The sequence below is a fragment of the Lethenteron reissneri genome, chromosome 7 (genome assembly GCF_015708825.2).
Source record: "Lethenteron reissneri isolate LAM-NWPU_2019-01 chromosome 7, ASM1570882v1, whole genome shotgun sequence".
NCBI lineage: Eukaryota > Metazoa > Chordata > Hyperoartia > Petromyzontiformes > Petromyzontidae > Lethenteron > Lethenteron reissneri.
Genome location: NC_083785.1, coordinates 11,012,614 through 11,030,026, shown reverse-complemented (window position 1 = coordinate 11,030,026; position 17,413 = coordinate 11,012,614). Strand labels below are relative to the sequence as shown.

The 17,413-nt window shown below is 53.1% G+C and overlaps 1 protein-coding gene across 1 annotated transcript in view; it reads left to right on the top strand.

The window, feature by feature from the left end:
* The window catches only part of LOC133357612 (dynein axonemal heavy chain 11-like), a 147,069-nt gene that overhangs the window by 18,056 nt on the left and 111,600 nt on the right, over nt 1-17,413 (top strand). The window contains 9 exon segments of the mRNA XM_061575642.1: nt 4,160-4,368; nt 5,997-6,186; nt 8,331-8,430; nt 9,616-9,827; nt 10,119-10,382; nt 10,528-10,695; nt 13,614-13,730; nt 14,239-14,376; nt 15,081-15,205. Of these exon segments, the coding sequence (XP_061431626.1) occupies nt 4,160-4,368; nt 5,997-6,186; nt 8,331-8,430; nt 9,616-9,827; nt 10,119-10,382; nt 10,528-10,695; nt 13,614-13,730; nt 14,239-14,376; nt 15,081-15,205 (1,523 nt within the window).

Genomic DNA, 17,413 nt, shown 5'->3' with positions numbered 1-17,413 from the left:
CGGTACACACACACGCGGTACACACACACGCGGTACACACACACACGGGTATCGTGGCGCAGCGCGCTCACCGCTGCACCACCGCCTCCCATATTGCACAGACACAGATCCCCAGCACCGTATAGCCCCCAACAAACAAACTGTTGGGGGCCAAGTGATGTTAGCGAGTAGCACCGATAGAGGCCGGGCATGGGCACACGAACTGCGTGGGGGTGGCCAACACCACGCCCGCGCATAGCGCACGACTGCGCTCGCTGGACACTGCTTTGTGGGAGGGGAGGGGGGGTCCGTTGTTTGCTCTCACCGCTTGGGGTTGAGAAACAACATGAACAACAAAACAACCACGATTCCTCACCGAGGTCTCGCCTCGCGAGCCGGTCCGGCCCCCTGTTCAAATAAGAGCGACCGTCGTTTCGTTGTTTGCCCATAGGGTCGAGGCGGGCGCTCTCTCGCTCGCTCGCTGTTGACCGGTGTGTGCGCACTGGTGCCGAGGGCAGAAGACAACATCCTCTTCATCATGGGACCTCCTTTGCCAGTACCAAAATATACTGATAGGGTTTTTCCCCTTTTTTCTGGCAACAAATCTGACACCTTTTGCAAGGAATCATGCTTACATTAACCACAATACTTGCAGTCAAATGCAAACAAAAAACAATACTCTGATAATTTATGCATTGTCTTTGAAACTGATTGGTCCACACCAGAGACAGCTTTCTCTTGACTGCAAGTATTGTGGTTAATGTAAGCATGATTCCTTGCAAAAGGTGTCAGTTTTTGTTGCCAGAAAAAAGGGGAAAACCCCTATTAGTAAACCTCCTCTTCGTCGGCTCCACCCGGCGCCTCCAGCGCACTTTGGTCACGTAGCCAAGGAGAGGATTTCGCCACGAATCTGTCCGCCTGATGATGCCGGTTGTCATTAGCGGCGAAACGTCGTGCTCAGATTGTGAATGTTTTGCGGATTTGCTCTTCCAACACACCGGTGTGCTGTGCTAGTAAGGGATTGTCACTTTCTGTTTACGTGACGACCCTTACTAATTGACTGTGTCGGTTAGTGGCGGGTTTAACGGCACATTTATATATTTACGCGATCTAACCCAAACAAAACCTGTATTGCGGATAACCATTTGGTGGTGGTGAGATGTTTGCCTTCCCTCACCCTGGCACGCAGGGGGCAGGTCCGTGGGTTCGATCCCGACCCCATAACGCACGGTATATTTGGAGTTTGCGTGTCTCTCTCTGTCTCTCTCTCCCCTGTGGTCGCGTGGATTTTCCTCTAGTGTTTCCCCTCCACATTTAGAAACGTGCGTTCAGAGTCTTTGGCTGCGATAAACTCGCGCGCGATAAGCCACTTCGGTGAGCTATCATTTGCGGCAGCCAGGTCACTTGTGAAAGAGATGTGTATAGCTCGGTGGGACTTACCTGGTGAAATGAAACATTGTCAAGGTTCTTTTGGTAAAGTCACGTAGAAGGGAAATAATAAAATAATAAAAATAAACATAATAAAATAATTCTCACGACGTCTCGGCCACAACGCAAGCAGCCGTCCTCACGCTGTCGCCTCGACAGACCTGGTCTTCACCTGAGGACGGCTGCTTGCGTTGTGGCCGAAACGTCGTGAGAATTATTTTATTATGTTTTATTTTTATTATTTTATTATTTCCCTTCTACGTGACTTTACCGAAAGAACCAAGAAGATGAATCCCTGCAGTCACGAAAACTTTAAATCGAAAATTAAACATTGTCAAGGTCTGGTTTAGTTTTACCACGCAATGTTGCGAGTCTGTTTAAAAAAAAAAAAACATTAAGTAACAGGTGGTACTATTTTCATTTAAAGCTTTCGTGACTGCAGGGATTCATATTATTGGTTCTTTCAGTAAAGTCACGTAGAAGGGAAATAATAAAATAATACAAATATAAAATATTGTTTAATATTTGTATTATTTTATTATTTCCCTGTAAAATATTGTTTTATATTTGTATTATTTTATTATTTCCCTTCTACGTGACTTTACCGAAAGAACCAAGAATATAAGTGGTACTATTTCTAACTTCAGAAACACAATTTGATAACTATTAACATATTTTTGCTTACGTTTAAATAATTAGTGACATTGAGGTTGATGATGTTTCTTGAGGGAGGGGGGGGGGGAATTGGTGAATTTTCCCAATTCTGTAAATAGGATTCATCATCATCAGGATCATCATCATCGTCACAGATATTCAGTCAGTCGGTCAGTATCTGCTGAATGAAACGCTCACCACCACCATCATCATCCACGGTTGAAGCTTCGAGCAAAGATCATTGTCATCATCTAAAATCTCGGGTGATGATGATGATCATCATTCACGAAAGTCGAGAAAAATAACTGAGTGGCAGCTAAGGAATGGAATGCGTCGGAGAGGACGTCATCCAGTTCGTATGCCACGTACTCGTCAAGGAACATGACCCAGCATCATGCAAACTCCACTCATCCTCGCAGCGGCAGCGACGTTTGACTGACCATCGAACAAAGACGGTCGCTGCATCGCGCGTGCTCAGGTGCGCTTCTGCGGCCGTCTGGAACGCTCTTCCTTCCGATATTAGGAAGCCACTGGAGCTGTACACTTTTCAATAATCTACATCGAAAACTCACTTCTTGAGAACTGCTTTTTGTGTTTGCCGTATTTCCTCCCACGCACCTCCGATTAGCACGGTTGGCTACGTACTGTGCGAAAGAAGTTCAACACACACACATATATACTGCATGCTGGGTAGAGTGGTGCAACGCTGGATCGTGAGAGTTAGTGGTGGCTTGGGGGGGCCATCATCCAGCAGTGGATTGATCATGACTGATGATTATGATTATGGTCACCATCATATCAAGTTTAAAACGACCACTCCATCATCATCATCAAGGGGTGTGCAAACTGAGAACCAACTGCTTTCGGCTGCCCGTACCACGTTGGGAGAAATCTCCAGAACTCTCCGTCTTCACCGGCTCGCAACTTACAGACGTGCTGGTGAAGTATGGTCAGATGGGCTCTCACTCGGCAGCGATATTGACACAATGTCGACACTCCCTGGAAAGCCCCCACCTCCGCACCCCCAGTGACTGCACAGTGATTAATGTTCATTTCGTCTCTCTTGTCTCTCTCTATCTCTGTCCAATGTATAATGCACGAGCGCAACACCTCTCCGTGAAACACGAGAGCCTGGGTTTGTCTCGGTGGGCGCGTTGACGATTGCCGCGTGCATGTTCGTCTCAGTCGAGCCTCCTCCTCCTCCTCCGATGACACGGACGGTGCGTATCATCGGAGCGGTGGAATTTCAGCGGGGCGACGTAACTTGACGCTTCTCCTGCTGCTGCTGTTGCTTTCGAGTGGCGGTTGGCTGCGTACGGTGCGAAAGAAGTTCGACATACACACGAAGACAAAGATCCCCTGTATAGCCTTCAACATACTGTTGGGGCAAGTGCTGTTTGCGAGCACCTATGAAGGCCGTAACGGCACACGAGGGCGTGGGTGGCCAGCACCTTTCTCTCACAGTGGCGATGTTCACACACCGCACCGGGTACTCATTTGAGGCTGAGTCGACCTTGGGCAGGCCCAGGATCGGTTCAGATAATCGTCACTGGTGTTTGCCGTGAGCGGGAATCGAACCCGGGTCGCCAGGTTCGTAGTGCAGCGCGCTAACCGCTACACCACCGCTCCCCATGGCTGATGCGTACACAACAACAACAACCGCCATTCGCCACTAAGTGGCGGTGACGTCACCACGACGCTTGTGCCAGGCCAAGTGCACCTTGAGGCCACGTGAAGTGTCGAACGCCCGCTGGCAGGAGGTCACGGGGCAGACCCAGTTGCCACGGGTCGACTGACCGAGATGACTGAGATGACTGGCTGATGCACCACCTGTGCCCCCTACTGTACCAACTTGCTGTGCTTTAGCCACCCGGCGCTCCGCTCGTTGTTGTGAGCGTCGCTCCTCCGCCCTCCGTTGTTGTTGGAGGGCGACTGCCTCCAACTGCCCAGTAGTAGCGTCCTTCACGAGCCTCCTCCTCCACAGAGGCCGATCTTGACACCGCTGGTACCAGTCATCGGCAAGTCCACTCAGCTCCACGCGTACACACACACACTCTCACGTACATCTCCCCCCCCTCCCGTTCTCTCCGTCCCCAAGGTGGTGGTGCCCGTGCTGTCCAACGAGCAGAACCACGCGTCGTGGCCCGCCGCCGTGGCCCAGGACGTGGAGAGGCACGTGGAGGGCCTGCGGGGCCACGCGCTGGCGGCACGGGGCCAGGCCCAGGGCCGCACGCTGCTGCCGCTGCCCGGCCTGGCCCAGCGGTCGCGCTCGGCACGCAGCCCCTCCGTCCGCGAGATGCCCCACAAGTACGGCCTCCGGCGTGCACGCACGCGCACGCACGCACGCACACGCACAGACGCACGCATACACACATGCATACGCATGCACACACACACACGCACGCATATACACGCACACGCACGCATATACACGCACGCATGCACATGCACGCGCACGCACACACATGCACGCACGCACACGCACGGACGCACACACGCACGCACACACGTATATGCACACGCACGCACACACGCACGCACGCACACACACACGCATGCGCACGCACGCATACACACACATGCACACGCACGCACGCACACGCATGAATAGAAACGTCTCGGGCACTGCCATGGTGACAAGATGTTAACTACCTCGCTTGGTATACAGGAGATCGTGGGTTCGATCCTGACCCTGACGCCTGCTGCTCTATATTTGGAGTTTGCTTCTCTCTCTCTCATCATCACCACGGTGGCTCGGAGATGTTAACTACCTCGCTTGGTACACATGAGTTCGTGGGTTCGATCCCGACCCTGACACCTGCTGTATATTTGTAGTTTGCGTGTCTTTCTACCCGTGGTCGCGTGGATTTTTCTCCGAGTCCTCCAGTTGTTCGCCTCCACACGTTAAGAATCAGCGTCCATTTGGAGTGTTTGTAATACATGTCCACGCAGTTAGCCTCTTCGTTGAGCTATCGCTTGTGGCCAGGTCGCTTCTGATCAAGAGCTACATAGCTCAGTGGGGCCTTACCTGGTGAAATAAAAATCTAGTTACATTCTCTCTCGTCCGTTGCTCTTGCCTCTCGGTCTCTCGCCTGGCACGGTCCGTCCGCGCATCGCTCCGTGCGTCCCACGTTCTCGGTGATGTTCGCCATCGGGGTGCGTCACCCCGCCGCCACCACCTCTGTGTCGCGCGCTTCTCATCTCGTCTTCGAGCGACGAACGTCGTTCGTCGTCGTTCCTCCGATCTTCTCGTTTCTGAGTCTGCCTGCTCTCGCCTTTCCCCAAGCGGCACTTTGCACATTCTCATTTCCGCGGTGTGTGTGTAACATCCGTCTATAATGCCGCAAGAGGAAGAGATATATTAAAAAAAAGATTACCAGTATTAAAGGCTCTTTAAGAAACTGAGTTTGTTCATCATCATCAGCATCACGATCCATGAGCAGATAGCCCCCGTGGGTGTCCACTCCACATTTCGTCTTTTGTTTCCACTTTCCTCCATCCTGTGACATCTTTCTGGCACCAATGCTCTGTTGGGTCTTCCTCTCTTTCCGCTTCAATTTTTCCGAACAACACACCTTTAGTTGTCTTGTTGCTGTCCATCCTACATACTCTTAAATAATAACGCTAAGGCGGGGGGAGGGGCGGGGGGAAAATATAATCCCAAAGAGGCCGGCACCGCTGCTGGGCGTGAGCCGGCAATTGCAGGGCTGCCACCCCAACCTCAAACACATCACTCGAGACACGGGTGTGCGCCAGCAAGAGCAGTTCACGCGAACGCTGTCAGGGTGAGGGTCACGTGTCTGACGTGATGAACGAATTAACCCCTCTACCTCTCTCTCTTTCCCTCTCCGCGTCCGCGCGACTCCCTTCAACTTGTCGCCGATTGCCTTCCCTTCCCTCGCCGGCGTCGTGGTGGTGGTGGTGGGGCGCGCCAGACCCGAGCCGTACGACCGTCTCGTGGTGCACGCGGTCGAGTCGACGGTGGTCGAGTGGAGCCGTCAGATCCGCGCCGTGCTCGCCAGCGACTCGGCACAAGCGCTCAGGGCCGGAGCCCACCCGGGGCCTCGCGCGGAGCTCGAGTTCTGGTCGGCTCGTGCCGAAAACCTGCAGTGCATCGACGAGCAGGTGTGGCCACCACTACCACCAATACAATCACCACCACCACCACTAATACAGCCACTACCACTAATACAACCACCACCACCAATACAACCACCACCAATACCACTAATACAATCACCACCACGACCACCAATACAACCACCACCACTACCACCAATACAACCACCACCACTACCACTAATACCACCACCGCCATCATCACCTCCACCATCGCCACCACCATCGCCACCACCACCACCAGCAAAGACAAAGATCCCCCGTATAGCCTTAACAGATTATTGGGGCAGGTGCTGTGAGCGTGCAGCACCTATAAAGGCCGGAACGGCACACAGAGGGGGTGGGTGGACAACACCACGCCCGGCCGCCTTTGTCTCCCTAGTAGCGATGTTTACACATCACACCAGGTACTCATTTGAAGCCTAGGGGAGGCCCAGGACCGGTTCAGATAATCGTCACCGGTGTTGGCCGTGAGCTGGAATCGAACCCGGGTCGCCAAGTTTGTAGCGCAGCGCGCTAACCGCTACACTAACACCCTCACTACTGCTACCACCATCATCACCGCCACCACCGCCACTACCACCAACGCCAGTACCACCACTGCTTGCCACTGCCACCACCATCACCACCACCACCAGTCAACAAAGTGTCAAACGTCAAAGTGATTTGCTGCTCAAATGAGCATTGCCACATTGGAGCTCATCTCCTGTTGACAGCCCTGAGCCACTGGTGCAAATTCATATACCGGGGGGGGCGGGGGTGAGTCGACCAACACGACAACAACTGTTGACTTCTCAAATGGTCGCAGTCATTCTGTCGACCCCAGGGGGACGATGAGCCGAGTCCACTCCCAGCGAGGGTTTGAACCTCGCAACCTTCCGAGCGCGAGCCACTCGCTCTTCCGGTGTGCCACGCGGCCCCAGCGTCACGCATCTGAACCGTTGCATATCCGCCTCGACCAATTAACCGCCCACCGCCGCCATTGATCAATCGCGGTGGTGGTTGTGGGTGGTTCACCTTTGGTGACCACCTAGAGACCATCAACTTGGCGCTGCATTTGAGAACCCCCCCCCCCCCAACAGCCTGGTTCAAAAGCTACACGGGGGACCTTTGTATTTGTCTGTGTGTGTGGATAAATAAGTGAATAGCTATAGATGGGCTTTGCTTGGTCACGTAAAATAGTTTAGTTGTATTTGTGTATGTATTTATTTCAAAAGTATTTTATTAACAAGACGATTCAGGTAGACAACGCAGGCGGTGTGAAAGGGGGTTGACACCAGCACAAACACACATCACGGATTAGAGTGCATTGGAAGCTTGTCTAAACGGCACGTTTCAATCAACGATTTCAATAAACTCTACAACCACCTGGTGTCTTCCTAAGCTCTGATACCCCTGTAGGAAAGGAGGATGGAGTGCCTAAATGCCCTAATGAGTGCTCTTAAGAATCATTGCCCACTGGAGGAGACGTAGTGAAGGTGTTCCACTTGTGTATACATACTCTTAGGTTTTTCGGTAAAGTCACGTAGGAAAATAATAAAAATATTATTGCAATAATAATAGAAATAAAATAATAAATCACGACGTTTCGGAGGCAACACAAGTCTCCGTCATCAGGTGGGACCGTCAGCTAGATTTACTGTATCAAGTGAGGCAAAATTCCAAGAGTCAAGCTCTGAAATACAAGTTGAAGGGGGGAGGGAAGGGGGAGGGGCTTATCTGAATGTGGAAGCCAATGAGTGGAACGTGTTAGGGGGGGGGGGCGGGGCTAAAAGAGAACAGTTGGTGCATCTTGTTGATGTTTTACTCGATGTTGATTGACAAACCAAATACAAAAGGAGAGGAGAGTTGTTGGTTGGCAATCCAAATACAACAAAGGAGAGGAGAGTGCTGTTAAACATTGTGTATACATTTTCTGTTTTGCACTGTTTAATTGTCGTTGCTGTTGTTGTTGTCAAGTTCTGAACCCCGTAACCCCGACTTGACAACGCGTGCGGAAAAAAAAGAGCTTTTGACAGATACTCTTAGTTCTTTCGGTACCAAAAGAACTACGAGTATGAATCCTTGCAGTCACGAAAGCTTCAAATCTAGCTTTTGACAGCTTTATCGGATTCCTCCCGCGGCATGAACGAATGTCCCCGTGCCCACAGCTGAACACGCCGAGGGTGAGGGCGCTCTCCCGGGTGCTGGAGAGGGCAGAGAGCAGCTACTGCCCGGCCTTCCAGCACATCTGCCACGAGGTGGCCGCAGGCAAGTGTGTGGATTAGGGGGCCGCAGGCAAGTGTGTTGATTAGGGGGGCCACGGGGAATTGTGTCGATTAGGGGGCCGCGGGCAAGTGTGTTGATTAGGGGGGCCGCAGGCAAGTGTGTCGATTAGGGGGGGCACAGGCAAGTGTGTTGATTAGGGAGGCCGCAGGCAAGTGTGTTTATTAGGGGGGCCGCAGGCAAGTGTGTTGATTAGGGGGCTGCAGGCAAGTGTGTCGATTAGGGGGACCGCGGGCAAGTGTGTCGATTAGGGGGGCCGCAGGCAAGTGTGTTGATTAGGGGGGCCGCGGGGAATTGTGTTGATTAGGGGGACCGCTGGGAATTGTGTTGATTAGGGGGGCCGCGGGGAATTGTGTTGATTAGGGGGGCCGCGGGCAAATGTGTTGATTAGGGGGGCCGCGGGCAAATGTGTCGATTAGGGGGGCTGCGGGCAAGTGTGTTGATTAGGGGGCCGCAGCGGCGCATTGGGTAACAAGCACTCGTGCCTCGCGGCAAGAAGCGCCGGGGTTCGATTCCCGACTGGTGGCGCCTTTCCGTGCGGAGTTTGTACGCTCTCTCGCTTTCTCTCTCACCCGACTTCTGCACGGGTTTTCCTTCGGGTTCTCCGGCTTCCTGTCACCTTAACAGGCTGTAGGGGCAAGTGCTGTTAGCGAGCACCTACGAAGACCGGAACGATACACGAGGGGGTGGGTGGCCAGCACCACGCCAGACCGCCTTTGTCTCCCCAGTGGCGATGTTTACACACCGCACCAGGTACTCATTTGAGGCTGAGTTGACCTGGGGAAGGCCGATAACCGGTTCAGATAATCGTCACTGGTGTTGGCCATGAGCGGGAATCGAACCCGGGTTGCTGGGTTCGTAGCGCACACACACACACAATGTAACCGCGATTGGTCAAAACATCCCCAAATGCTGATGGATTGCACTGAAAATCACTCAACAGAGTAGCGGCATTATCATCACCTTCCCTCCCCCCCCCATGCCCCAACTACGCGAACGTGGCAGGACCCTCCCGAAAAAAAGTCTTGAGACTCCGTGAGGCTTCCCCGGTAATTCCAATTGTGTGTCTCCATGTCCTCCCCCGGCCCCCCACCCACGTCTCTCCCCCGCCGCTCTCATCGCGCGCCTCTCCGTCTGGCCGCTGGTTCCCGTCCCCACCGCGTTCCGCAGGCCTGGAGGAGGCACGCGACGTGTCGCTGCACCTGCGCCCGCTGGCGCGCCACCTGGACGCGCTGGAGCGGGCCGAGCTGCCGGCGGCGGCGCCGCTGCTGGCGCCGCTGCTGCGCGCGGTGACCCTCGCGTGGAGCCGCTCGGAGCGCTACGGCCGCCCCGAGCGCGTGGTGGTGCTCCTGCAGGAGATCGCCAACCTGCTCATCCAGCAGGCAGGTCCCCGCTGGGGGCGTCGTCAACGTCGCAATGTCACAATGTCACAAAGTCACGACGTCGCAACGTCACAAAGTCACGACGTCGCAACGCCGGTGCGGCGTGCGCCATTGTGCGTCTCTCTCACCATCTCTCTTTTACCATCTTTCTGTCTTTCGCCACGTCTCTCTCTCCATGTCTCCCTGTATCTCTCAATACATCTCTCCAACACGTCTCTGTCTCTCCCTCTCTGCATCTCTCTCTCGCTCTCTCTCCGTACGCCGCGGCGGCGATGACCCTCCCCCCCCCAGGCCGCGCTGCACCTCTCCGCCGACGGCCTCTTCACGGGCGAGGTGGAGGAAGGCCTGGAGCGCGTGAAGCTCGCCGCCGCCCTCCTGCTCGAGTTCCGCGACGAGTTCTCGCGCTGCCGCGACGCCCTCGCCCGCCCCCCGTCGCCGCCGGTGGCGACGGCGGGGGGGCGGCCCGCCGGTCCCGCCAGCAGACCCTGGGACTTCCCGTCGCAGCTGGCCTTCGCTCGCCTCGACCTAAGCCTGCAGCGCCTGCGGCAGATCCAGGTTGGGGATGTTGCTATTGCTGCTGTGTCTTCTGCTGCTGATGCTGCTGATGCCGGTGCTTCCACTAATAGGTATATTGTTTCTGCTTCTGCTGCTGCTCTTGCTGCCACTACTAAGTTTACTATCGCTGCTGCTGCTGCTGCAGGATGTTTTCCAGACGGCCCTGGAGTTCTCTCGCCTGGAGCGCCTGGAGTTTGGCGGCGTCAAGGGCCGAGCCCTGAGCGAGCAGGCCTCGGGCCTGGGCCAGGAGTTCCTGGAGCGATGGAAGGTGTTCCAGGAGAGCACCTACGACGCCCTCGACTGCGAGGATAAGGTACGTGACGAGGGGGGGGGGGGGGTTTCAACTCCATCGATTGGCACCCCGTGTGGCCCACTGAGGAGCTATGTAGCTCTTTTCAGAAGCGAGCTGGCCATCACGTGGAAATGTATAGCGGCCAAATAATCTAAACGCGCGTTGATTCTAAATGTAGAGGGAAAAACCGGAGGACCTCGAGAAAAATCCACGTGATCATGGGGAGAACATGCAAACTCCAAATAGACAGCAGGTGTCAGCGTTGGGATCGAACCCATGACCTCCTGTATACCAGGCGAGGTAACTGGTTTTTTACCCTTTTTATCTGACAATAAAACTGACACTTTTTTTTTTACGAGGAGTCATGTTTGCATAGACCACACTACCTGCAGTCATAATGCAAACAAATAACATAACTCTGATAATGTATGCACTGTCTTTGAAGTTGATTGGTCCACACACAAGACAGCTTTCCTTAGAGCCTAGTTTCACATGGGTTGGACCAGATGACGCCAAAAGGCGCACAACTCAAAGACAATGCACCATCAGAGTATGAGAGCTCGAGGTAAGCATTTACACCATTGGAACCTCATTTGCCAGTAAAAAATAAAATAAAATATGAACTCGTAAAAAAGGTGGCAGTTTTGTTGCCAGATAAAAAGGGTGAAAAACCAATTATCATATTTTTTACTGGCAAATGAGGTACCAATGGTGGACCAGGCGATCCCCAATGCCCAAACCCACGTCGAAATAAGACCTAATGTTTAAATAGAAATCTCGTTTAAAAAATAATAATTAAGGAATGGATTAAAACAGTTATGGCCAATCTACTGTCCTATGTCAATACACAGCTGCAAAAAGGCCTTCCTACTCGGTGTTGGTGATGAGAGTTTTTGACTATACTTCACCACGCTGGATCAGTGTGCGTTTGTGAAGCAGAGGGCTAGAAGATCCGTGCAACATTTAAATTATACCACCAGCTGTTGCTCTGTAGCAACATTGGTTGCACAAAGAAGAGGGGGAGGAGGAGGAGGAGGAAGGGAAAGTGGGAGGGAGGGAGGGAGGGGGAGGAGGAGGAGAAGGTGGGAGGGAGGGGGAGGGAGGGGGGAGATGATTTGGGACTGCCTGCCGTGTGCGCGACGATTCCACGCGGCGTGCGGGCACAGCCAACAACGAGTCACCGTCGCTTCAAGAGTTTTAGTTTTGTGGAAATTCGACGGATCGATGGACATCACGGCTGACGAACGCGGATGGCTCTCGGGCCGCGTGAACTTGAATTTCTAATTTATTTTCAGACCCCCCCTCCCCTCCCACCGGGCTCGTTCTAACGAATGTAGCAATAAAGCCCCCGACTTAAATGCGACATTTAATCTGAAGTGTAAAACATTTTTCATCGGGAGTGTGGTATGAAACCCATTTGAATGAAATTTCACTAAATTCCTCCGGTCATTGCTTCGCGAACTTAACTCTGAGCCGCTGCCAACCCTTGGCACAAATCATTTTCCGTGTGGGTAGGTCAGAGAAGGAATAAAAAAAACATGATCCTAAACCGAGCCCTAAATCTTTTCTCTCTTACCTCCACTCCAGGCACGATTGTTATTTTTGCAATCATCTTTGCTCTGCATACCCACCATGCATTGCAGGATGGTGGCACAATGTTTGTAAACTGTTCATTTGAATCCCAGTTGCGCTCTCGGCGTTGCGTCACGAGACAAATAAATGTTTCCGATCTCTAGCACAGCAGAGGGTGGCCTTTTGAGAGAACGGCACGTGGAGGAGGATATCAAAGAGCTACCTCTGAGCTCTCTTTAAGTGACCTCAGCATTTTCCCACCCGCTCTGTCATGTGAGAGCAATGTTTTTTATCACGTGATGGTCAAACCAACGCTTTAAGTTCTCAGAGTTGGAATCTAGCCAAATTAGGTGCAGAACCCAATACAATGGGTTATTTTAGTGCGGTGTACCTGATCACAACCGTGCGAGTCTATGGCTCCCTGTTTAGTATGCATGTTGAACTTCTTGTGCACCGTACATAGCTTACCGTGCTGATGGGAAGTGCGAGTGTAAATGCCTCAGTGTCTCAGTACGGCTCCCTGTGTGAGCCTAACAATCTCGACGTGGGATCTCGATGCGAGTTCTTGGTTACCCGGCCGACAGTGTCCACTCATCGTGCTTGAGAACCCGGAGATCACGGTCCTCGCTGGCTCAGCCATTTGACCTCCGACCTCCGTGACCACCGTGCCGACCCCCCGACCTCTGACCTCGTAGCCCTCCGATTGGCGCCGTCCCTTGCGGGTGATGCGCCACGGACTTTGGCGACTGCGAACTCTCCCGGCGCACGAAGCGTAAACCGCCGCTCCCACGGCAAAACACGCACAGCCAGCCAGTCGACCGAGCGCCACCAACGCACGCCGACCGAGCAGAGGAGACGACGAAAAAAAAATCACCGTTGGCATCTCGCCAAATATCCCGCCAGGCGGTCGCGACGCTTGCTTTGATGATGGGCGCGCACACCGTACCTGGCGCGGAAAGCACAGACCCCCCCTCCCCACGTCCGGGGGAAGAGAGCCACGGTGCTTGGGCAAGCTTGTTTACCCCACGGCTACGTGTACGCGCGGTCACGTTTGCGTCGCTCCCGAGGGAGACGACGCAGCGGAGTGTTTTTGTTGCGTTTGAATCTTTTGCTGTTCTCATTCCGCTTGAGCGTGCGCCGTGATTGGTCAGAGTCCTCGCCCCCTGAGGTTCGTCCTTCAAGTTGGGCTTTAAGTCGCTCTGAGCAGCGGACATCAGAGGGCACGCTCGGCCAATCCGGCCAAACGACCAACGCACCGCGAGAGAGAGAGCTTCAAAATTCCTAGACCCAGGGCTTCATTCTGCCCACCCAACCCAACGTCCTGATCACCTCCCCCCCTCCCCCCATACTCCACGTGTGCACCGCAGGCTTTTGTGAGAGACTACAAGGACTTCAAGCGCCGAGTGTTGGATCTCGACCGCCGCCTTGTTTCCATCCTCTGCCAGGCCTTCCAGGACTGCTCTGGGCTTGAGTCGGCCTTCAAGGTGCCATTCCCAGCATGCCACCCTCCTACCCCCCCCCCCCCACCCCCCCCCCCCCCCCCAGTCGTTTGGCTGTCTTATCTCCTTCACCTGGAATGCCGGAGGGCGTGGGTTTGATCCAATCCCCAACGCCTGCTGTATATTTGGAGTTTGCGTGTTCTCCCCGTGGTTGCGTGGCTTTTTCTCTGTGTCCTGCTGTTTTTCCCTCCACATTTAGAATCGACACGCGCTTAGAGTATTTGGCTGATATAAATGTCCACGTAATAAGCCACTTGAGCTGTAATTTGCTGCATAGCTCAGTGGGCCTTAATTGTTAAGATAAAAAATTGCAATAAAATAAAATCATTACGATTCAAAGTCCGTTCCGAGCGAAAGTCTCCGTGCTTGCACTGGCAACGAGTTCTGACTCACCTTTTCGCCGGCGGCCCTGAGCCCCCGCGGTAGGAAATTCTACATTGCCATGGCAGGGGGTTGGTCACATGGGTGATGTCCCCCCCCACCTCCCCATCAGCTCGTGGCCATCGCGACTGGCTTCCTGGAGAGGCCGGCGGTCGGTGAGATCTTTGCTGCCAACTTCGCAACGCTGATCGCCATGTTCGACCAGGAGCTCGAGGCCAGCAAACAGATCTACGATCAGCACGTGGCGCTGGTGAGTCACCCAGCCGTTAGCGCGCTCACCGCTCGTTTTGCCAAGGTGCGCGGTTCGAATCCGGCGGCCGCGCCGGTTATTGCCGTTGGGAGCAATAACCAGAATGCACACGTGCAATGTTGAACTTCTTTCGCACCGTACGTAGCCAACCATTCAAATCAGATGTGCGCATACGCTCAGTGCTTTGTTTTCTACAAAGCGATTCTTTCACTTTTTGCACAATGTGAAACGTGCGCCGTTATAACGCAGAACGCGCGCCGTTATAACACGGACTGTGCGCTGTTATAACGTGGAACGCGCGTCGTTATAGCATGGAACTCGCGCTGTTATAACGCGGTTTCGTGAGCGGTTGATGACGAACTACTTTCTTGAGTAGCGGTACAGTGATACAGTATGCAAAATTATACCGTAAAGCGGTGGCGTACCCTCAATTAATTGTCACGCCATCTTACTGCGTGTGTACGTAGCAGTACGTCTTCTCTCGCCAAATTTTTATCGTTCAACCAATTGATCTCCATGACGTCTGCGGCCACTCTTGCTTCCGTTCCTGAAGACGTTCCCCAGCGTCGTGGAGCGAAACGTCGGACGTCGTGCCAAACAACACTCGGCGCAACTGGAAAACCAGCCGGAGAGCTCCACAGCGCAACTGCAAAAATCCCGCAGTGGTCAGACTTTTATTGCTCTTTTTTTTTGTCCTTCCTCAGCTCAAGAAAGGACGAGGCCTCGTCAACAAGAACATGCCCGTGACTGCCGGGAGCCTGACGTGGGCCAAGCAGCTCGGCCAGAGGCTGCAGAAACACAAGAGGCAGTTTCGCTTCATCAGCCACCCGTGAGTGCCCCTTGAGAGACACAAAACACGTTCCTTCGGAGTGGGCAGGTAGGAACTTGGTTGGACAGCGCATTCGTGCACGATAGACAAATATGCACGACAGACAGACAAATAATCCCTGGTGGGCAGTTTGGAACCTGTTGTTCCTACCTGTATAGAAGATAACTTGACTTGAGGTAGCTAGGCAGCCAGCCAGGTAGTCAGCCCCCTTCACTATCGGCCCCTCCCCCTTGCTTAGGCCCCTCCCCTTACCCCCCCCCCCCTCCCTCAGGCCCCTCCGCTGACCCCCCCCTCCCTTAGGCCCCTCCCCTGACCACCCCCCCCCATACCCTTAGGCCCCTCCCCTGACCACCCCCCATATCCTTAGGCCCCTCCCTTGACCCCCCCTCCCTTCAGGCCCCTCTTCTGACTCCCCCCTTCCTTAGGCCCCTCCCCTGACCCTCCTCCCTTAGGCACCTCCCCGTACCCGGCAGCTGTTTGTATTATATATATATTTAGGCACGGCAGTCAGACAGACAAATCATCCTTGGTGGGCAGTGTGGAACATATTGTTCCTACCTGTAAAACTTTGGAACTGCTGGGCAGCCCCTCCCTCCGTCAGCCCTGCCCACTTTCACTTAACCACGCCCATTCCACCACTAGCCCCACCTGCACAGGGAGGGGCCTATTTCAATTTTTCAGATGTTGCTCATGTAGCCCCACCCACTGCTCATGTAGCTCCACCCACGACTCATAGGCCCCGCCCACTACTCATAGGCCCCGCCCACTACTCATAGACCCCAACCACTACTCATAGGCCCCGCCTACTACTCATAGGCCCCACCCACTACTTATAGGCCCCGCCCACTACTCATAGGCCCCACCCACTGGTCCGGTAGCTCCACCCACTTTTCTGATAGTCCCCACCCATTTCTCAGGTATCCCCCCACCCTTTGCCCGTGTCATGAACGTGGAACAAAATCCCAATTTTTGTCACGGTTTGGGAAAGATGTTTTGAAACCACAGCAAATTAGTAATGTTTGCCATGTAAACAGAACGTGCCAATGCGTTACTAGTACAGCACACCGGCGTGTTGGAGAGCAAGGCTACAACATTTACACAACATCCCACTGTGATTTTCTACACTCAACTGTTTTCCTTTTTATTCTTAGGTTTTTTCGGTAAAGTCACGTAGGTAAAAAATTAAAATTAATAAAAGTAAAATAACCCCTCCAAGCGCGTTCTTCCGAGTTGAGCCTCAAACTCTCTCCACGAAAAATAAGTTTCAGCATACACGCTCACAAAACCACACACGTGCTCCGGTGGACATCTTGCGGATTTCAACTTCAGAACTTCAGCTGCTGAAGTTTCCCGCAGTAAATGCGGCAAAAGCTGTGGAGAAGAAATTCCCACACACGTGGCCCAGCTCAGAAATCCGCACGTGGGTCACGGGGCGGCTCGGAAACTCGAGGCGCGATTGTGTAGGAGTTTATTGCTTTACTTACTTGACGCATCGAATTTCAGGATCAGCGTCTGTTATTTAGCCTGGAGGAATCCGATGAGCTGTGAAGCTCTTGTAGGGGCGGGTCAGCAGGTTGCAAATTTCCAACTAGTCGCTGGGTTCCGTTGAGATGAAGGTGATCATACTTTACATTTTGCCACCAACATTGTTATACTGTGCCATCCAACGCAGGTCTGGGTCTCCGCTTTACCACCCCGCACCGATCCAGCGTGGTGAAGCATGGTAAAGAACAACCTCTCATGAGTAGGGAAGCCTTTTTTTGCAGCTGTGTATCAGCATAGGACAGAAAATGGACTACAATTGTTTTCATCCGTTCCTTATTTTATTTCAAACGATATTTCTATTTAAACCCAACGTCTTATTTCGACAGAAACGTGAAGTCGTTAAGATCGCGGGATGATGACACAGAGGTTTGTGGAGGACTTCTTACAGGAGTAGATTGATCATGGCTGATGACGGTGATGACAGAAACGCTGCTATCGTTTGTGCACGGGCAGAATAACTCTAAACTAAACTATGAGAAGAGGTTTTCCCCTTTTTTCTGGAAACAAAACAGGTGTTAAGATGTTAGGCGTCCTCTGGTCTAACACCTTTTGAGACTAGGCTCTAAAGAAAGCTGTCTCTGGTGTGGACCAATCAGTTTCAAAGACAATGCATATATTATCAAAGTATGTTTTTGTTTGCATTCTGACCACAAGTATTGTGGT